Raw genomic sequence first — 22935 nt, 5'->3', positions numbered from 1 at the left:
TCAAATGGGTTCTAAAAATGTTCAGTACATTTTTTCCCATGTTCTTAATATACAGAACAGCATGATCTTTTCAAAAACTTTTCAGAACTTTCTTTATCATAGCATTAATATTGGCTGCCATGTTATACATGGTCTTAGTTTTATTAACTTTGTATCATGATATAGATAAAAGGATGCAAAAAAAATCTCCAAATATTTTTTAAGAAAAAATGTATATGCATTATAGATATGATTTATCTCATTGTTCCTATTCTTTATTCACTACAAAAATGTGTAAATGTGTGTGTGTGTGTGTGTGTGTGTGTGTGTGTGTGTGTGTATTCACATATACAGAACACACTTTCTGGGGTCATGAGAACATTTCTAAAATTGACCATATGCTGGGCTATGCAGCCTAAGTGAATAAATTTCAAGAATCAGAAGCAAACAGAATATTCTTTGAATAAGCTTGATTTGAGCTTTTATAGTATTTTATAATATAAAAGATAACCAGGAAGTCCCTGTACAGTTCTGAATAATCTTGGGCCAAACAAACAAAAAAATCACAAAAGAAATTAGAAAATATTTTGAATAGATGATGAGGAAGAACTTTTTGTGCATAGCTAAATTTATTCTTAGAAGTTTACAATCTTGAGAGCTTATGTTAGATTAAACAGCCTAGAAGCAGGAGAGTAAATTAAGCCCAAAGAAAGTGAAAAGACGAAAATCATAAAAATAAGAACAGAAGCTAATGGAGTAGAAAATAAACATAGGATGGCAACTATCAACAATGCCAAAAGTGTGTTCTTTGAAATTGGCTACTCCCTACCAAGGTTAATCTGCAAAAGAAATAAAATGAGAAAAAGCACACATAGCCAATATTATACGAAAGAGAGACATTGTTAGAGTCTCAACACCAATTACATCTTTACTGGCAATAATGTTAGGCATAAATACATTTTATGCCAATATTTTGGATAAATAAAAGTATTTTATGCCAGTAATTTTGAGAATTCAGGTTAAATGAAAATGTTTCTAAAAAAACACAACTTAGTGAAATAGATGTGATAATACATATATATCTGCGTTGATTAAATACATTAAATCCATCCTTAGTAACTTCCTCAAAGAAAACTCCAAGTCCAGGGGGCTGTTCTAGTGAATTCTACAAATATTGAAAAGTAGAGATAACGTCAATATTTTATTAACTTTCTGAAATAATATAAGGACAGCATCATCTTGATACCAAAATTTAATAAGAGTAATACCAAGACAGGAGGCCTGAGGCCAATCACTCTGTTTAACATATATATTCCTTAATATATAGAAGAGTGAATCCTGTGTTATGTAAAATTGACATACATTACGACCAAGTAAATTTATTTCAGGAATGCATTCAAACATTAAAAAAAACAGCATAATTCATCACAATAAAGAGAAAAAAATTTTTTTTGATAATCTCAATTCAAAAAGATGAACAAAGTAAGAGGATTTATACTTCAAATATCTGGACTTAATAAAAAGTATCAGTATTTCAGACAGTGTGATATTGGTACAGGGGTAGAAGTATAGACCAATAAAATAGAGTGCCTGGGAACATACACACACACACTCCTATAGTCAAAGGTATGTTGTACACTGGATAACCATATTTAAACCTGATTCTTTTCAATATTTTTCACACAGAAAATTAGACAATGTAAAAAACTGAAGTAGAATATTATGCTCTTAATGTCATTTTAGTCAGTGATGGGAATGTTCCATTTATTATCAGAATTTATTTCATTAAGTGATTGCCACAATTTGTTGTTTTGTCAAAATTTAACTTTGTATTTATGTACTTAAAACATTAAGGGTTTCTAATTTAGAACAGATTAATCTACTGGTAACTTTGTTGGCTTTATGGTGAGATAATCTGTTTACTTAAATGTTTCTTCTTTTGTTAATAGCTTAATTAATTGGTCAAGTGTTTATATAACACATGCTAAAACCATAAATTTTTTCCCTAAATGGTTGCAGGCAAGAATTTGATCCATGTAGAGCTGAACTGACTATTTTAGGAAAGACTATGAAAACAAGTGAATCTATCAATCACATATCTGGAAAACCCTTGCCAGAATCAGGATCTGTCTTTATTGGTGGTTTTCCATATCTTCGTGGAACAAACCAGGTATTTCTATTGATATCTTAAAATATATTTATTATGTCATTGTATGAAAAACAGATTGCAAACTTTTAGAAAAGTTTCCTAGTTGATGAAGCTGTCTTCATGGTTTTGAAAAGAGAACATGAACAATTCTACTGAGATATCCTACTGAAGCATACTAAAAGTTTACTGTTCTCATTGTACAGAATTGCTTTGGTTGTCAGGCTGCTTTCCCATCTTATATACATACATACATCTTATACATGTGCATTATACTTTAATGATAATTTTAAACATATGGGCTTTTGTTCACTCCTATGCTAGTGATTTCCTTGGATATATGAGTGGGTCGGCTCAAGAACACACCACAAATCTGATTCAGGAAATGGATCTGGAAGACCATTCTCAGTCTCCACTTCATATTGGGTTTTTAAAATGTAAAAATGTTCTCTGCAGAGGTTTGTGCATATGCCAACCCGTACTCTAAATTTTCATTTAGATAATTAGCTTATTGTCTTCATTATTAACCTATATTTTTGGATAAGAGCTTTCATGCTGACTTAAATGTTATTGATCATTGGCTCCATTTTACGTTATTATGGAGAATTACTTTCACAATTTAGGGTTGCTTGTTAAGTGTACCAATAGCTTATTACATCTTTTCTCTTACTGTATTTACAATTGTGCTTTACTTATGTGAACATACTATTTTAAAATACTGGAGATCTAAAATGCTATTATTTCGAAGCCCCACAAGTAATATAAATTGGGTATAAATCTACTATTGGTAAGCTAAAAAAATTCAAAGCAAATTTACATAAAGAACAAAAGTCACTTGCATAGTTGATGTGATGCATATGCCTTCAGTGAAATAAGGGAATTCTTTATCTGTAAGCATGCAGACGTTATTTTAAATTCAGCTTTACTCCATTAGACTTTTTGTGACTTTTTCTATAGTAATGCACTTCACTGACTTTTTCCTAGATATAACAAGACTATAAGCTCTATAAGAGTAACACATTTCTGTTTTGTTTACCTTTTTATACCTCAAGGCAAGGACAGTTTCTGTCACATAGTAGGTGTCCATAAAACATCTTGTAAATGTATGATCAATTAAAGAATGGATGATAGGATTACAAAAAACTTACATAAATGAATCTTTAGTCATATATATACACATATATATATTTATGTATATATACATCCCAAGTAAAAGATGAGTTCTCATATAGAATTTAATATTTGTGGGCAAAGATTAATTAACTGCAAGTTCTCAAGACTCAAGGAGCTATTACTCTGTTGAGGATACAGGAACAGTATAGAAAAATAGAAAAGAGAACCTCCTAGTCTCCCTAGGGGAATAAGGGGGTTTGTAGTTAGGCATAGATGTGAGGGATGATCAAGTGCCTACCAGGTAAGTAATATGTAGGCTGTCATTCCAGGCAGACAAAATGTCACACACTCAGGCTTAGGTAATGGAAAGACCTAGGAGAGGGGGAGTGGGAGTGGAAATAACTCACTAATTGTGGAGGCATGGAGTTTGATGTGAAATGAGCAGAAGGAAGACCTGATGTTGGAAAAGGCAGGAGTCTGAGCATCGTGGATCCTGTATAAAATATAAAATATTATCTGTTTTTATACTGGTGCCTGTAGGAGCCATTTAAGAAGTTTGAACAAGTAGTGATCTTTAATAGTTTTTACTCTGAAGCACCTGAAGCAGAGGACTGGAGGTATTTAGACTACAGGTCAAGAATTGATCAAGTTAGGTAATAGGAATAATTAAACAAGAAATGGTGTTGTGACAGTAAGGGTGAGAGGATGACTATGAAAGCTATCGAGCTCATAATAATTATAGGAAAAAAATGGAAAAAGTGGAATTTGAATTACCAGTTTGTCTTATGTAAGCATAGAATGTATAGTGTCTTAAAAAAGATGGGGATCACAAGATTATTTATAAAGATGGCAAGTTCATTTTTGCATTTGCATTAATTTTTGGTAGAGATGATTTTCAAATATTACCAGCTGGTTTGCCATGCCACTAATTCATCAATCCATTGCATCAGTACATTCCTGTTGCATATCATCCTACCAATGGGACATTGTGATATAGAGTAAGTCATTTGAAATATGGGCCTTGAGTTTTTAAGAGATCCTGACTATGGGAGTCTTTATACATGTGATAGTGGAAGCCACGATCACTGATTGGATTGTTTTTGTAGAATGAGAGAAGAGAGGATTAATTATTGGAGATCAGCAATTTAAGAGTGGGCTAAAGAAGAGGGGCACCCAAAAACGGTTAAAGGGTAGAGGAATTGGTAATAGAACAAGGGGAAATATGTCACAAAGACAGAGTTTCCAAAAGGAGTATATATGTTCAACACCAAAGCTACAAAAGGTCAACCAGCAGTTTCAGAAGAACAATAAGAGCAGGAAGAAAAATAGCTTTTTAAGGAAGAATAAATGGAAGAAGAAATATTTTTGATTACTGTTTCTAGAAGCTTATTAATAAAAAGAGAAAGGTAGTTATCTAGGGGAGGACAGAGTATCAAAGTAGAGTTGCAGAAATAGGTAATAACTGACTATCTTCTGAAGACTTTGTCATTCAAACCTTTGTTAGAAAGGATTAGCATTAACTAAGGGATACTCTCATAAAAACTTGATTCTCATTCTGTGATATAGAACAACTGGACATTTGTCACAATCAATTTAGAGAAATTTGTGTGTAGACCAGTGAAGTTACCTTGAAATTAAAGGGACTGCTAACTAAGCAACTTTTCCCTCCTTACTAAATATGCTGTGTTCCTGTATTTGGAAGATTTTATGTCAGTTCCTTATTGAATTTTTATTCTTATACTGTTACTCTCTCATAGTACTTATGTGTGTTATGTGTGTGTGACATTCACTTAAATTGCTATATATTGAATGATTGATACAAGCAAAATACAAAATGTCTATGATAATACTTAAAGAGAAATCATATGAATCAGAAAACAGAAACAGCTTTGTGAACTTGTTTCTGTGCAGTATGGCCCCTTTGAATATCTAAGTATCATGCAGGCTGTAACTATCTAATTATTGTGTTCTGATTAAGAGCTGCTGTTTAAGCACAGTGGGTTGTCAGTACTCAGAAAATTAAAAACAACAGGTTTGCAGTATTAAACACTAAGAAAGAGAACTATAGTTGAGTCTTCAAGCCAATAAGTACTAAGTTACACTTATTCTCTTGCCTCTAAGTTTCCAGTAATGTCTTTCTATACTGGCTAGAGCCCCTCCACGTAATCAGAGCCCCTAATCCAATGCGTATATGCTGACAGGTTGTTTAATGTTTCCTTTAACAAAAACACACAGAGCTCAGTAGGGAGGAGAGAATGAAACAGTTAGGCATTTTCAGTTTTGTGCCTGAAATGTGAAAAACTGTTTCCCCCTGAGGACCGTAAATGATGATAACTTCCAAAGTCCGAGAGTAAATGCCCCCTCTCTGGTGTAGGAAAACACTTTTCCCTAGTAGTGCATTAATTGTTTTATACTTTTCAATGCATGCGCTCCTGCCTTGGGTCTAAGTTGCTTAAGGACACCAAGCCTTAATTCTTTTTTTTTTTTTTTTTTTTTTTTTTATTTTATTTTTGGGACAGAGAGAGACAGAGCATGAACGGGGGAGGGGCAGAGAGAGAGGGAGACACAGAATCGGAAACAGGCTCCAGGCTCCGAGCCATCAGCCCAGAGCCTGACGCGGGGCTCGAACTCACGGACCGTGAGATCGTGACCTGGCTGATGTCGGACGCTTAACCGACTGCGCCACCCAGGCGCCCCCAAGCCTTAATTCTTTAACAAAGCACAAGCCAAGTTACAGTGGTACCAACTTTTCTCTTTGCTAAATATAAAAGGAAATAAGATAATTATACAAAGAGATATTATTGTTAATCCTCTAGAGGATTTTTTTTTCTTTCTGCAAAAATTGAAAACATAAAATGTGTTCTGTAAAGATGCTAGTTATTTTTCACATTCAAGTCAACCACTAATATTAAAAACAGAATTTATGGTAGCATATACTTTTATATAGGATAGGAATTTTTGAAGACTCAGTGACTAACTTAATCCATTTGGGCTGCTATAACAAAAATACCATAAACATTAATTTTTCATAGTTACGAAGGTTGGGAAGTCCAAGATCATGGTGCTGGCAGGTTGGAGTCTGGTGAGGGCCCCTTTTCTGGTTCATAGACAGCTGCTGTCTTCTAACTGTGTCCTCAACGTTGGCAGAAAGAGTGAGAGAGTTTTCTGGGATCTCTTTTGTAAGGGCACCACCCTCATGACCTAATCACCTCCTGAAGACCTCCTCCTCCTAATACCAATTTATTGAGGACTAGGATTTTAATGTGAATTTTAGGGGGACACAGACTCTGAGTTCATAACAATGATTGATTAAAGAATCTAAATATTCATTTTAATTTTTAATTTCAACATAATAGATGAGTCCAATAATTATTAAAATTTTAAGTGAATCCCTTGAGAAAATAAGAATACTTTTGTAAAGCAAATAAGTATTACCTACTTTTTGTATGTTTAAAACATTGATTTACATATTCAATAATTAATCTGCTATAAAGCCATTCACTTTTACAAAAAACCCTGTCAATCATCTTCCATAAAAATCATTTAGCCAAAAAAGTGACTGTTAAATTAATAATCTACCACAGAATGACAGAATTCTCCTTTGGAAGTTGTGATTGATTCCTGAAGAATAAATGAAAAAGTCACCTCAGTTATCTATATTTCCCTTTCTGTTAAAATATTTTGGTAGTTTATATTACTCATCACAATTCATTATCAATTTAAAGAGGAAATGACACCTCAGTAAATTGTTTATGATAGACTATTAGAGAGGATGCTTGTCCACCTTTCTGAGCTCTTCCAAGATATTTGTTGTATGAATACTAGGTAATCAATCAGAAATAAATTGAAACACACCAGTGAAAAAAATTTTTAAAAGATGGCCACGTTCAGCCCTCTTGGGTTGGGTAAATGGTGAAAAACAAAACAAAACAAAACCGTTAATCTCTACTTTGACCTTATTTTCTGTCCATTTGATCTTAAAAAGAAAATCACTCTATAATAAGCAAAAGTGTTTTATTTTTTATTTTTATTTAAAAAAATTTTTTTTTTCAACATTTATTTATTTTTGAGACAGAGAGAGACAGAGCATGAATGGGGGAGGGTCAGAGAGAGGGAGACACAGAATCTGAAACAGGCTCCAGGCTCTGAGCTATCAGCACAGAGCCCGACGCGGGGCTCGAACTCACGGACCGTGAGTCGTGACCTGAGCCGAAATCGGCCGCTTAACCGACTGAGCCACCCAGGCGCCCCAAGCAAAAGTGTTTTAAATAAGCATATATGTAACGTATATCTCTGATAAGCATAAGCAAAATAATAGAGACATAAGAGTTGCATTGCAACATTTCAAAAACCATTGCTTCTTCTGGAGGTTATGTGTTAAGTCATTCACTTATTCATTCGGCCTGTCTGCAACAGTGCCATTTAAGCCCTTAGCTGTCTATTTTGCCATCAGTGGCATTTGGCAACAAATCAACAAATTTTCAGATGAAGACCCATGAGAATTATTTCTCATTCCTTGCACATATAAGACTCACTTTTAATTTATTCCCATACAAGGACATGCCTTTCTTAAGCAATAATCCACTGTGGACTGAGCCGCGCTCAGTTGTACCGCAAAAACTGGCTCCTACTCAACACAAAGACAGATTCTCCTCCCACAGTTCCACCTTCCTCTGCAAACTACTCTTCTGTTTTTTTGCTCCGACCCATATCTTTATCACTTTTGCCTCTATTTCTTGATATCTGTGCAAAACGCTGCCAGGAGTTGGGGAGAACCTATCTCTGAGTCTGTCCCTACTCTGGATCCTTTCTTAATCTATATGGTTCCAACATTTTAAGGATCTCTCTTGAATTCCTCTATTTATGTTTGCTTCTAGTTTTGAAAAGTTCTGTGTACATTTAATCATAGTTCCATTTATTCAAGAACACTGGCTTATATTTACCATTGTATCTACCTCACCCTAATTATCTCATTAGAAAATATAGAAAAAAAATACATGCAAGTCTGCACTCATGAGCCTATGAGGAAGTCAGAAGGAGACATCAAGCATGAATCTAAGGCTTCAGGTGGCTTAAGCAACAAAACGATGGATCCATTACTAAGATGAGGAAAACTGGGAGAACAGATTTGGGGGAAATGAGAAGATTATTAGTTTGGACACTTCAAGTGAGGTATCTGTGAGGCTTGCAAGAATGAACAAGGTAACACTTGTGTTCATAACTCAGGGAATTCTCAGCATGTAGCATTTAAATTCATGTGACCAGATGAGGGGCGCCTGGTGGCTCAGTCAGTTAAGCATCTAACTATTGGTTTCAGCTCAGGTAATATTTTATATGAATACTAGGTAATCAGTCAGAAATAAATTGAAACACACCAGGGGAAAATTTTTTCAAAAGAGGAAAGAAAAATTTTCAAAAGATTAAAGGAAATAAGATAATTATACAAGTAGATACTATTGTTAATCCCTTAGTGGATATTTTTTTCTTTCTTCAAAAGTTGATAATGTAAAATATGTTCTATAAAGATGATAGTTCTTCTTTTTTCACATTGAAGTCAATCACTAATAAAAACAGAATTTATCTTGCGGATTGTGAGTTCAAGCCCCATGTCGGGCTCCATGCTGACAGTGAAGAGCCTGTTTGGGATTTTCTCTCTCTCCCTCTCTCTCTGCCCCTACCCTCTCTCAAAATAAATAAATAAAAGTTAAAAGTAAATAAATAAATGAATGAGAAAAAATAATAAACAAGTACATGTGACTAGATAAGATAACCTCAGGGGAGAGGGAGGAGAAAGAAGAGAAGAATCAGAACAAAGTCCTGGAGAAGACTGAGAAGGTAATTAAGTATCCAACAGCAAAGTAGGCTGAGGAATTAAGAGCACAACTGAGAAAATGTGCTGTAATCATAGAATGCAGAAGAAGAGCAAGTTTCAAGAAAGAGGAGCTGTTCAACCCTGCTAAAATAGGATCTATAAAGAATAAGGGCTGACAACCATCTATTAGTTTTTCTGACATGTAAAGCATTGATAAACTCATAAGAGAAATGACTACCTCTATTTAAGCTCATGATGGTGAATGAAGGAATATTGTCAGCATTCTGTTAAGAACCAATGTTTTCCCTTGGCAAAAGGAGAGAATCTAGCTGCACATTTGCTTCCTATTACAACAAGCATGAAGATTGCACCTGCAGTGAGACAGTTTAGTACATTTTTAATCTGCATTGAAAATCCTTTTTAGTATCATCTATAAAGTGGAAGATGTTCATATCCTAAACAAAATTTTCCAGTTTAGGGATACACACTGGTGAAATTCTTCTACTTGAATACAAGGACACATATACTGCCTCATGTAAGTGGAATCATTCAACGTTTGTCTTTCTGTGCCTGGACTCCTTCACTTAGCCTGATGTCCTCTGTTTCATCCATGTAGTCACTTATTACAGAATTTCCTTTTTTTATCTATTGGTTTGTCAGTGGACATTTAAATTATTTACACATCATGGCTATTGTGAACAGTGCTTCTATGAATATAGGTCTTTTCAAGATCTTGATTTCAATTCTTTTGAATAAATACCCAGAAGTGGGATTGCAGGATTATATGGTAGTTTCATTTTTAATTTGGGAGGGAATCTCCATGCTACTTTCCATAGCAGCTGCACCATTTTGTGCTCCACCAACAATGCACAAGGTTCTGATTTCTCCACATCCTCACCAACATTTGTGGCATACACACACACATACACATTTACACACATATATATATACATATATATGTAAATAAAATACATACACATATAAACACATATATGTGTATATATATACATATGTATGTATATATATAATTCTGACAGGTATAAGATGGTATCTTGATATCTCTTGGTTTTGGTGTGCAATTTTCCTGATGATTAGTGATTATGAGCATTTTTTCATATACTGTTGACCATTGTATGTTTTTGGAGAATGTCTATTCAAAAGCCTTATTTTTTAACTTGGGTTATTAGCTTTTTTAACTATTTAGTTGTTGGAGTTCCATATGTATTTTGGAGATTAACCCCTTATCAGATATATAGTTTGCAAATATTTTCTCCTATTTTATAGATTGCCTTTTAATTCTGTTGATTGTTTCCTTTTCTGTATGGAGGCTTTTTAGTTGATATAGTTACTTACCTATTTTGCTTTTGGTGCCTGTGTTTTTAGTGTCATATCGATGAAAATATTGTCAAAACCAATGTCATGTTGTTTTCCCTAATGTTTTCTTCTAGGAGTTTTATAGTTTAAGGTCTTAAGTTTATGTTTTTAATCAATTTTGAATTAATTTTTATTTATGGTATAAGGTAAGGGTCCAGTTTTATTTGCTTACATGTGGATATCTAGTTTTCCCAGTACCATTTGTTGAAGACAGTATCCTTTTCCTGTTGTGCATTCTGGGTATTCTTGTTTAGGATCAGCTAATTGCATATGCATGGATTTATTCCTGAATTCTCTTATTCTGTTCCATTGTTCTACATGACTGTCTTTATATCAGTATCATACTGTTACTATTACTGTTATCTTTGTAATATAATTTGAAATCAGAAATTGTGATGCCACCAGCTCTGTTATTTTTCAAGATTGATTTGGCTTTCCATGGTCTTTTGTGGTTTCATATGAATTTTTATTTATTTTTAATTTTTTAAGTTTATTTATTTATTTTGAGATAGAGCACAAGCAGGTAAGGGGCAGAGAGAAGAGAGACAGAATCCCAAGCAGGCTCTGTGCCATCAGTGCAGAGCCTGATGTGGGGCTTGAACCCATGAACTGTGAGATCATGATCTAAGCTGAGATCAAGAGTTGGACACTTAACCAATAGAGCCACCTAGGTGCCCCTCATATGAATTTTGAAATGTTTATTTTATTTCTGAAAAAAGAAACTCACAAATACCATTTGGATTTTGATAGAGAATGCATTGAGTATAGATTCCATAGATTGTTTTGGGTAATATGGACATTTTAACAATATGAAATCTAATAATCTGTTGTTATAATATGGATGTCTTTACATTTTTTGTGTGTATTTTGTTTAATTTCTTTCATCAGTGTTTTGTAGTTTTGTTTATAACAAGTCTTTACCTTCTCAGGCAAGTTTATTCCTGGGTATTTTATTCTTTTGGTGCTTTTTTATTTATTTTATTTTTTTTAATGTTTATTTTTGAGAGAGAGACAGAGAGAGAGTGCCTGGGAGGGGCAGAGAGAGAGGGAGACACAGAATCCGAAGCAGGTTCCAGTCTCTGAGCTGTCAGCACAGAGTCCAATGCAGGGCTCAAACACACAAACTGCGAGATCATGACCTGAGCCGAAGTTCTATGCTTAATTGGCTAAGCCACCCAGGTGCCCCTCTTGGTGCTATTTTAAATGGGATTATTTTTCTAATTTCCTGTTCATATAGATTTTGTTTAGTATATAGAAAAGCAACCAACTATTTATGTTGATTTTGTATCCTGCAACTCTGTTGACCTCATTAGTTCTATTTTTTTTTAATCTTTAGGGTTTTCTCTCTGTATATGATTATGTTGTCTGAAAACAGGGATAATTTCACTTCTCCCTTTCTGATTGGAATGCCTTTTATTTCTTTTCCTTGCCTAACTTCTCTGGCTAAAACTCCAGTACTACGGTGAATGGATGTAGCAAAAGTAGGCCTCCCAGTCTTATTCCAGATCTTAGATGAATGCCTTTCAATTTTAAACTATTGAGTAAGATGTTAGCGCCAAGCCTGTCAAGTATGGTCACTATTATGTTGAAGTGATTTCCTTCTATTCCTTGTTTTTTTTAGTGTTTTTATCATGAAATGGCATTGGATTTTGTCAAATCCTTTTTCTGCATCTATTGAGATGATTGTATGATTTTTATCTTTTATTCTTTCGAGGTGATATATCACATTAATTGGTTTTTGTATATTGAACCATTCTTCATCCTACAGATAAATCACATTTGTTCATGGTAGATGATCCTTTTCGGTTTGCTAGTATTTTGTTGAAGAGTTTTGCATCTGTCTATGTCAGGGATATAGCAGGTAGTTTGTTTTCCTTGTAGTGTCTGTGACTGGCTTTCATGTCAGAGTAATGGTGGCCTCATAAAACATGTTTGGAATTGATCCCCCCTCTTCAATTTGTTGGAAGAGTTTGAGAAGAATTGATGTTAATTCTTCAAATATTCTGTAGAAGTTAAAGTGAATATATCTTGTCCTAGGATTTTCTTTTTGGAAGGTTTTTGATTACTAGTTCAGTCATTTTACTAGTTATTTGTTCATTCAGACTTTTTCTTTATGATTTAGTTTTGATAGGTAGTATATTTCTAGGAGCTTATCTATTTCTCGTAGACTATCCAGGTTGTTGGCATATAATTGCTAATATTCTCTTACTATCCTTTTTATTTCTGTGGCATCAGTTGTAATGTCTCTTCTTTCATTTCTGATCTTATTTATTTGAGTCATCTTTTCTTTGTTAGTTTAGCTAAGGGTTTGCCAATTTTATCTTTTCAAAAAAAACCAGCTCACTGTTGTTGATTTTGTGTTTTGAATGAGGATTTTTAATTCATTGACAGTTAAAGTGATTATTGATAGAGAAGAATTTACTGCCATTTCTTATTTGCTTTCTGTTAGTATTGTAGTTCTTTTCTCTATCTTTTCCTCTCTTGTCTTCTTTTGTGTTTTGTTGATTTTTTGTTTTTTATGCTTTGTATTTTTTGTGTTATATGCTTCGATTCCTTTCTCTTTTTCTTGTATATAACTTCTGTAGAAATCCTCAGGTCATGATCACACAGTTCATGGGTTCGAACCCCACATAAGGCTCTATGCTGACAGCTCAGAGCCTGGAGTCTGCTTTGGATTTTGTGTCTCCTTCTCTCTGCCCCTACTCCACTTGCTCTCTGTCTCTTTCTCTCTCAAAAATCAATAAACATTACAAAAATTAAAAACAAACAAACCAAAGAAAGAAAGTGCAGAATACTGGACATGTAGACCTCTGAGTGAAGCTAGGAGCTAGAGAGTCTCTTCCTGATGGTATACCACTATGCCAAAGGCAATATCTCCCTGAGAGGGTGTCCAGAATCGACCTATTGGTTTCAGTAAATCTGGTTTTACCTTTCCCCAGGGTAAAGGAGCCTTCAATTAGTTTCTGATTTCTCACAAAGGAAATTGATATATGAATGGTTGCTCAATCAGTGTGTATGTGGGAGAAAGGAGACTCCAGAGTAGGAAGCCTACTCTGGTCTTGCTGATATCCCTCCTCTGATTTTATATTTCCATTAAGTGTGTAAAGTAGTAATGCTTTACCAAAAGTGTTTTTAAGTTAATATTGAAGAGTTCTGAAACATTTTTTCTTTGAAAAATGTATGCCACTCAGCTTTAAGAAATATTGGCATTGAATTTGAAAAGAAGTGAGGTGTGTGAATGTTAAGAGGAAACCAGATAAAGCCATTTGGTTTCCAAAGTCAGTTCCACATGAGGTGACCATTTACCAGAATCCCACCGCAAATCAATTTTATTCTAATTAATTAATTTTATTATAGTTAATTTATCAAAACAATTTTATTCTATTTACAGGGTCATATCCTAGGCACATATATATTAAGCACATTCCATAGCTTTTTGTTACTCAAGCCAAACTCTTTATCTATAGCACCTTTTTTTTTTAATCTTTTTTTTTTTTACATTTATTTATTTTTGAGAGACTGAGAGAGATAGAGCACAAGTTGGGGAGGGGCAGAGAGAGCAGACACAGAATCCGAAGCAGGCTCCAGGCTCTGAGCTGTCACCGCAGAGCCCGACGCAGGGCTTGAACCCACAAACTGTGAGATCGTGACCTGAGTCCAAGTTGTACGCTTAAACAACTGAGCCACCCAGGCACCCCTATAGCATCTCTTATCTATAGCATGATAACTATAATGTAATGCTTTCTAACCTCTCCAGGAGCAACCACAAAAAATATTTCAGATTGGCAAATAGTCCTACATGGAGAAAAAATATTTATCTTATACATATCTATATGCTTCTTCAAGAAACAACTTGGATTGGTGGAAAATATATTAGACTTCAAATAAGTACACTTGATTTTCAATCATGTCTACAAAAAAATTATGAGTTTTTTATATTGTTGACTATTACTTGAAATTTATGTGTCTCAAACTACTCATCTATAAACAGTGATCTTGGATTATATTATTTTTAAAAGTCTATTCTAGTTCAAGGTGCTATGGCTCTATGCTGTATATATTCCATTATATACATTATATGTTATAAATATTACATATCAGATATACTTTATATAATATGCATTATATACTATATAGTATATTAGTATGTTATTATATGTTATTGTTACTTAATATTCATATTATTTAATATTACTCATTTTGTATTTAATATTATTTAATTATATATTTTATATATTACTAAATAATGTGTATGATATACTACTTAATTCAGAGTATGAATTACACACATATTCTTTATATTAAAATATTATCTCAGTCAGAAATTCTGTTATAGTGTGCTCACCTCATATCATTTCACCTCACTTTCATATAATGTCCCTGAGGACACCTCTTGAGAGAACACCAGGTGTCCCATCTGGTGTTCCTTCTGTTCCTGCCTAAATTTCCATTTATTTGTAAAAGGTCTCAAAGAGTTTTCATTTGAAAACTAACAAATCATTAAACCCTCACAATAACACATCTCATGTTGATAGCTTAAACTCTAAAAAAAAAAAGGTGAAAAGCAAGATAAATGAATGTATTTTCACCTTTTTTTCTGTGTTAATAGATTTATTAAAATTGAACTGCTCTAGTGTTCCTTTGCAAGTGGTTCAGGGGCAATGGGTAAAGTGAAGCAAGAGGTAATCTAGTTTATATTAGTTAGGGAATTCTAGTAATACATATAATTTTAAAACCCTGTTTAATTTTGCAGCATAATCTATGTAACTTAACAGGAAGTAGAATAAAATCAATTTTTGGCTTAAGTGCTTTGGGGATATTAATTTGGGAGATAGTTTTCCAGTGAAATTTAAGGACTTAAGGCTAATTTAGCCTAAGGCTAGAGAACAGAGTCCTCAGGTGAATGATCTCACATACGAAAATCATAATGTAAAATTTAAGGAGGCTGAGACTTGGGGAAATAAGTGAAGCATGAATTCAGAGAATTTACAGCATAATCCATAAAGATGAAAATGAAGTACTTCATAAAGTAAATTGTAAAATGTTACATAATCCAAAATTACTAAAACTGCCTTTATCAGTAACTGCACTGGCTCTTTCAAAGACGAAAAGTGAACAGTATCTAGTTAAACGGCATGTTAAAAAAAATAGCTTTCTGATAATTAAGAACCAACTCTCTTAGTGCTACAACTTTGTCAACATATTGTTTTTGAGACATGTTCCATTTTCTCCACGACATAAGATAGTGTTTTCTTAGAAGTGAGTGGCATTACTATAAGCATTAATTCAAAAGAGGTAGTAGAGGGAGGTTCCGGAAGATGGCGGCGTAGGAGGACGCGGGGCTCACAGCGTCCTGCCGATCGCTTAGATTCCACCTACACCTGCCTAAAGAACCCAGAAAACCGCCAGAGGATTAGCAGAAGGGAGTCTCCGGAGTCAAGCGCAGACTAGAGGCCCACGGAAGAGGGTAGGAAGGGCGGCGAGGCGGTGCGCGCTCCACGGACTGGCGGGAGGGAGCCGGGGCGGAGGGGCGGCTCGCCGGCCAAGCTGAGCCCCCGAGTCTGGCTGGCAAAAGCGGAGGGGCCGGACAGACTGTGTTCCGACAGCAAGCGCGACTTAGCGTCTGGGAGGTCATAAGTTAACAGCTCTGCTCGGAAAGCGGGAAGGCTGGAGGACAAAGGGAGGGAGAGCTGCTGAGCCCCCGGACGGCAGAGCTCAGCTTGGCGGGGAACAAAGGCGCCAGCGCCATCTCCCCCGCCCATCCCCCAGCCAAAATCCCAAAGGGAACCAGTTCCTGCCAGGGAACTTGCTCGCTCCGCGCAAACACCCAACTCTGTGCTTCTGCGGAGCCAAACCTCCGGCAGCGGATCTGACTCCCTCCCGCTGCCACAGGGCTCCTCCTGAAGTGGATCACCTAAGGAGAAGCGAGCTAAGCCTGCCCCTCCAGCCCCCGTGCACCTTGCCTACCCACCCCAGCTAATACGCCAGATCCCCAGCAACACAAGCCTGGCAGTGTGCAAGTAGCCCAGACGGGACACGCCACCCCACAGTGAATCCCGCCCCTAGGAGAGGGGAAGAGAAGGCACACACCAGTCTGACTGTGGCCCCAGCAGTGGGGTGGGGGCAGACATCGGTCGGACTGCGGCCCCGCCCACTAACTCCAGTTATACACCACAGCACAGGGGAAGTGCACTGCAGGTCCTCACCACGCCAGGGGCTCTCCAAAATGACCAAACGGAAGAATTCCCCTCAGAAGAATCTCCAGGAAATAACAACAGCTAATGAACTGATCAAAAAGGATTTAAATAATATAACAGAAAGTGAATTTAGAATAATAGTCATAAAATTAATCGCTGGGCTTGAAAACAGTATACAGGACAGCAGAGAATCTCTTGCCACAAAGATCGAGGGACTAAGGAACAGTCACGAGGAGTTGAAAAACGCTTTAAACGAATTGCAAAACAAAATGGAATCCACGATGGCTCGGCTTGAAGAGGCAGAGGAGAGAATAGGTGAACTAGAAGATAAAGTTATGGAGAAAGAGGAAGCTGAAAGAAAGAGATAAAAAATCCAGGAGTATGAGGGGAAAATTAGAGAACTAAGTGATACACTAAAAAAAAATAATATACGCATAATTGGTATCCCAGAGGAGGAAGAGAGAGGGAAGGGTGCTGAAGGGGTACTTGAACAAATTATAGCTGAGAACTTCCCTGAACTGGGGAAGGAAAAAGGCATTGAAATCCAAGAGGCACAGAGAACTCCCTTCAGACGTAACTTGAATCGATCTTCTGCACGACATATCATAGTGACACTGGCAAAATACAAGGATAAAGAGAAAATTCTGAAAGCAGCAAGGGATAAACGTGCCCTCACATATAAAGGGAGACCTATAAGACTCGTGACTGATCTCTCCTTTGAAACTTGGCAGGCCAGAAAGGCTTGGCACGATATCTACAGTGTGCTAAACAGAAAAAATATGCAGCCGAGAATCCTTTATCCAGCAAGTCTCTCATTTAGAATAGAAGGAGAGATAAAGGTCTTCCCAAACAAACAAAAACTGAAGGAATTTGTCACCACGAAACCAGCCCTACAAGAGATCCTAAGGGGGATCCTGTGAGACAAAGTACCAGAGACATCACTACAAGCATAAAACATACAGACATCACAATGACTCTAAACCCATATCTTTCTATAATAACACTGAATGTAAATGGATTAAATGCACCAACTAAAAGACATAGGGTATCAGAATGGATAAAAAAACAAGACCCATCTATTTGCTGTCTACAAGAGACTCATTTTAGATCTGAGGACACCTTTAGATTGAGAGTGAGGGGATGGAGAACTATCTATCATGCTCCTGGAAGCCAAAAGAAAGCTGGAGTAGCCATACTTATATCAGACAAACTAGACTTTAAATTAAAGGCTGTAACAAGAGATGAAGAAGGGCATTATATAATAATCACAGGGTCTATCCACCAGGAAGAGCTAACTATTATAAATGTCTATGCGCCAAATACCCGAGCCCCCAGATATATAAAACAATTACTCATAAACATAAGCAACCTTATTGATAAGAATGTGGTCATTGCAGGGGACTTTAACACCCCACTTACAGAAATGGATAGATCATCTAGACACACAGTCAATAAAGAAACAAGGGCCCTGAATGATACATTGGATCAGATGGACTTGACAGATATATTTAGAACTCTGCATCCCAAAGCAACAGAATATACTTTCTTCTCGAGTGCACATGGAACATTCTCCAAGATAGATCATATACTGGGTCACAAAACAGCCCTTCATAAGTTTACAAGAATTGAAATTATACCATGCATACTTTCAGACCACAATGCTATGAAGCTTGAAATCAACCACAGGAAAAAGTCTGGAAAACCTCCAAAAGCATGGAGGTTAAAGAACACCCTACTAACGAATGAGTGGGTCAACCAGGCAATTAGAGAAGAAATTAAAATATATATGGAAACAAACGAAAATGAAAACACAACAATCCAAACGCTTTGGGATGCAGCGAAGGCAGTCCTGAGAGGAAAATACATTGCAATCCAGGCCTATCTCAAGAAACAAGAAAAATCCCAAATACAAAATCTAACAGCACACCTAAAGGAAATAGAAGCAGAACAGCAAAGGCAGCCTAAACCCAGCAGAAGAAGAGAAATCATAAAGATCAGAGCAGAAATAAACAATATAGAATCTAAAAAACTGTAGAGCAGATCAACGAAACCAAGAGTTGGTTTTTTGAAAAAATAAACAAAATTGACAAACCTCTAGCCAGGCTTCTCAAAAAGAAAAGGGAGATGGCCCAAACAGATAAAATCATGAATGAAAATGGGATGATTACAACCAATCCCTCAGAGACACAAACAATTATCAGGGAATACTATGAAAAATTATATGCCAGCAAATTGGACAACCTGGAAGAAATGGACAAATTTCTAAACACCCACACTCTTCCAAAACTCAATCAGGAGGAAATAGAAAGCTTGAACAGACCCATAACCAGCGAAGAAATTGAATCGGTTATCAAAAATCTCCCAACAAATAAGAGTCCAGGACCAGATGGCTTCCCAGGGGAGTTCTACCAGACTTTTAAAGCAGAGATAATACCTATCCTTCTCAAGCTATTCCAAGAAATAGAAAGGGAAGGAAAACTTCCAGACTCATTCTATGAAGCCAGTATTACTTTGATTCCTAAACCAGACAGAGACCCAGTAAAAAAAGAGAACTACAGGCCAATATCCCTGATGAATATGGATGCAAAAATTCTTGATAAGATACTAGCAAATCGAATTCAACAGCATATAAAAAGAATTATTCACCATGATCAAGTGGGATTCATTCCTGGGATGCAGGGCTGGTTCAACATTCGCAAATCGATCAACGTGATACATCACATTAACAAAAAAAAAGAGAAGAACCATATGATCCTGTCAATCGATGCAGAAAAGGCCTTTGACACAATCCAGCACCCTTTCTTAATAAAAACCCTTGAGAAAGTCGGGATAGAAGGAACATACTTAAAGATCATAAAGGCCATTTATGAAAAGCCCACAGCTAACATCATCCTCAACGGGGAAAAACTGAGAGCTTTTTCCCTGAGATCAGGAACACGACAGGGATGCCCACTGTCACCGCTGTTGTTTAATATAGTGCTGGAAGTTCTAGCATCAGCAATCAGACAACAAAAGGAAATCAAAGGCATCAAAATTGGCAAAGATGAAGTCAAGCTTTCGCTTTTTGCAGATGACATGATATTATACATGGAAAATCCGATAGACTCCACCAAAAGTCTGCTAGAACTGATACATGAATTCAGCAAAGTTGCAGGATACAAAATCAATGTACGGAAATCAGTTGCATTCTTATACACTAACAATGAAGCAACAGAAAGACAAATGAAGAAACTGATCCCATTCACAATTGCACCAAGAAGCATAAAATACCTAGGAATAAATCTAACCAAAGATGTAAAAGATCTGTATGCTGAAAACTATAGAAAGCTTATGCAGGTAATTGAAGAAGATACAAAGAAATGGAAAGACATTCCCTGCTCATGGATTGGAAGAATAAATATTGTCAAAATGTCAATACTACCCAAAGCTATCTACACATTCAATGCAATCCCAATCAAAATTGCACCAGCATTCTTCTCGAAACTAGAACAAGCAATCCTAAAATTCATATGGAACCACAAAAGGCCCCGAATAGCCAAAGTAATTTTGAAGAAGAAGACCAAAGCAGGAGGCATCACAATCCCAGACTTTAGCCTCTACTACAAAGCTGTCATCATCAAGACAGCATGGTATTGGCATAAAAACAGACACATAGACCAATGGAATAGAATAGAAACCCCAGAACTAGACCCACAAACGTATGGCCAACTCATCTTTGACAAAGCAGGAAAGAACATCCAATGGAAAAAAGACAGTCTCTTTAACAAATGGTGCTGGGAGAACTGGACAGCAACATGCAGAAGGTTGAAACTAGACCACTTTCTCACACCATTCACAAAAATAAACTCAAAATGGATAAAGGACCTGAATGTGAGACAGGAAACCATCAAAACCCTAGAGGAGAAAGCAGGAAAAGACCTCTCTGACCTCAGCCGTAGCAATCTCTTACTCGGCACATCCCCAAAGGCAAGGGAATTAAAAGCAAAAGTGAATTACTGGGACCTTATGAAGATAAAAAGCTTCTGCACAGCAAAGGAAACAACCAACAAAACTAAAAGGCAACCAACGGAATGGGAAAAGATATTTGCAAATGACACATCGGACAAAGGGCTAGTATCCAAAATCTATAAAGAGCTCATCAAACTCCACACCCGAAAAACAAATAACCCAGTGAAGAAATGGGCAGAAAACATGAATAGACACTTCTCTAAAGAAGACATCCGGATGGCCAACAGGCACATGAAAAGATGTTCAACGTCGCTCCTTATCAGGGAAATACAAATCAAAACCACACTCAGATACCACCTCACGCCAGTCAGAGTGGCCAAAATGAAGAAATCAGGAGACTATAGATGCTGGAGAGGATGTGGAGAAACAGGAACCCTCTTGCACTGTTGGTGGGAATGCAAATTGGTGCAGCCGCTCTGGAAAGCAGTGTGGAGGTTCCTCAGAAAATTAAAAATAGACCTACCCTATGACCCAGCAATAGCACTGCTAGGAATTTATCCAAGGGATACAGGAGTACTGATGCATAGGGGCACCTGTACCCCAATGTTTATAGCGGCACTCTCAACAATAGCCAAATTATGGAAAGAGCCTAAATGTCCATCAACTGATGAATGGATAAAGAAATTGTGGTTTATATACACAATGGAATACTACGTGGCAATGAGAAAAAATGAAATATGGCCTTTTGTAGCAACATGGATGGAACTGGAGAGTGTGATGCTAAGTGAAATAAGCCATACAGAGAAAGACAGATACCATATGGTTTCACTCTTATGTGGATCCTGAGAAACATAACAGAAACCCATGGGGGAGGGGAAGGAAAAAAAAAAAAAAAAAAAAAAGAGGTTAGAGTGGGAGAGAGCCAAAGCATTAGAGACTGTTAAAAACTGAGAACAAACTGAGGGTTGATGGGGGGTGGGAGGGAGGGCAGGGTGGGTGATGGGTATTGAGGAGGGCACCTTTTGGGATGAGCACTGGGTGTTGTATGGAAACCAATTTGACAGTAAATTTCATATATTAAAAAAAAAAAAAAAAAAAAAAAGATATATGGGAGAAAAGTCACAAGATGCACCTATTTGTTTTTAAAAATTCGAGAATTTTGATTGTTCCTCCTTTTACTTTACTGTATAAATTTGTATAAAAATATTGTCTATATTTGCAGTCATTTTCATGCCACTTTACATGCATGTATATCTGTTAATGTTTACTCTATAATAAATTTCTATCAGCCATATTGGTTAAAAAAAAAAAAAAAAAAAAAAAAACAAAAACAAAAGAGGTAGTAGAGCTCCACGTTTAAGAATTGGATCTTTGGAGTTGAATCCTAGCTCCCTCAGTTCATAGCCATTGAACTTGGGCCAACCACTTACCCTTTCATGACTTCTTTTTCTTTATTTGCAGAATGGAGATGCCACCATTTGAGGGTTGTAATAAGAAAAATTGAGATATTTCATAGTATGCATTAAATAACTTGTCCTTTGCTATTATTTTATTTTGAGAGTCTTTCCAACATTAAAATTTAATTCTGCCTTGTGCTAAATAAACACGAGAAATTCTTTTTGAAGTTATTTCTAGTCCCATGTGTTCCACTCTGAGTTTTGAAATTTATTGTGATAAGCAAATGCATGCCCACATTGGGAAATATTTAATCCCAAGTTCATATGCTAAACAATTTCTTAAATACTTAGTATAAATATAATTACCATTTGTTTTCCTAATGTCCACTCTCTGTGTTGCAAGTGTATTAATGAAAATGCAGTTTCCTGTCACTTAAAGCAGTGTCACTTACCTCTCTGGAACAGGAAAGCAGAAATTATTTTCTCCAGTTTCATGAAATCTTGTTCTTTACTGTCACTCTTGTCTGCTGTTTCTTGGGTCCAGCACCTTATCCATTAGTCTTTATCACTGTTACAAGGAATCATATCATCTATATTCGCCTACTCATTTCTTTAACAAGTAAGCAAGAATTTGGAATATGTATTCTTTTTTTCCCCTCATATATGATAAGTGTATTAGAAATATTAGTTCATTGGATCCTTATAACAACCTTGTAGTCAGACACTTAATCTGTATTTTATAGCTGCAGAAATTGAAGCACAGTGATATTAACTTTCTCAAGGACGCACAAGTAGGCAGTGGTGGAATCGGTATTTGAACCCAGGCAGTGCGGCAGTAAGATCACTATACTGCATCATCTCACTCACTGTGGGCTTTGGGACTACAGAGGAGAAAGCTGGTCTGATATTTCAAGGATGTGTAGAAGTAGGACCATTTTGGAAATTTTTTCTTCCCCCCAAATATCTATA

The 22935-nt window shown here is 36.1% G+C and overlaps 1 protein-coding gene across 1 annotated transcript in view; it reads left to right on the top strand.

Moving 5' to 3' along the window:
* Positions 1 to 2004: 2004 nt before the first annotated feature.
* The window catches only part of LOC132667946 (protein eyes shut homolog), a 577410-nt gene continuing 556479 nt past the window's right edge, over positions 2005 to 22935 (top strand). Inside the window, exon 1 of the mRNA XM_060617196.3 lies at positions 2005 to 2149. Within this exon, the coding sequence (XP_060473179.3) occupies positions 2048 to 2149 (102 nt within the window). The 5' untranslated portion in view covers positions 2005 to 2047. The remainder of the gene's footprint in view (positions 2150 to 22935) is intronic.

The sequence above is a fragment of the Panthera onca genome, chromosome B2 (genome assembly GCF_046562875.1).
Source record: "Panthera onca isolate mPanOnc1 chromosome B2, mPanOnc1 haplotype 2, whole genome shotgun sequence".
NCBI lineage: Eukaryota > Metazoa > Chordata > Mammalia > Carnivora > Felidae > Panthera > Panthera onca.
The sequence above is the reverse complement of the archived record's forward strand: the minus strand, read 5'-3'. Positions and strand labels throughout refer to the sequence as shown.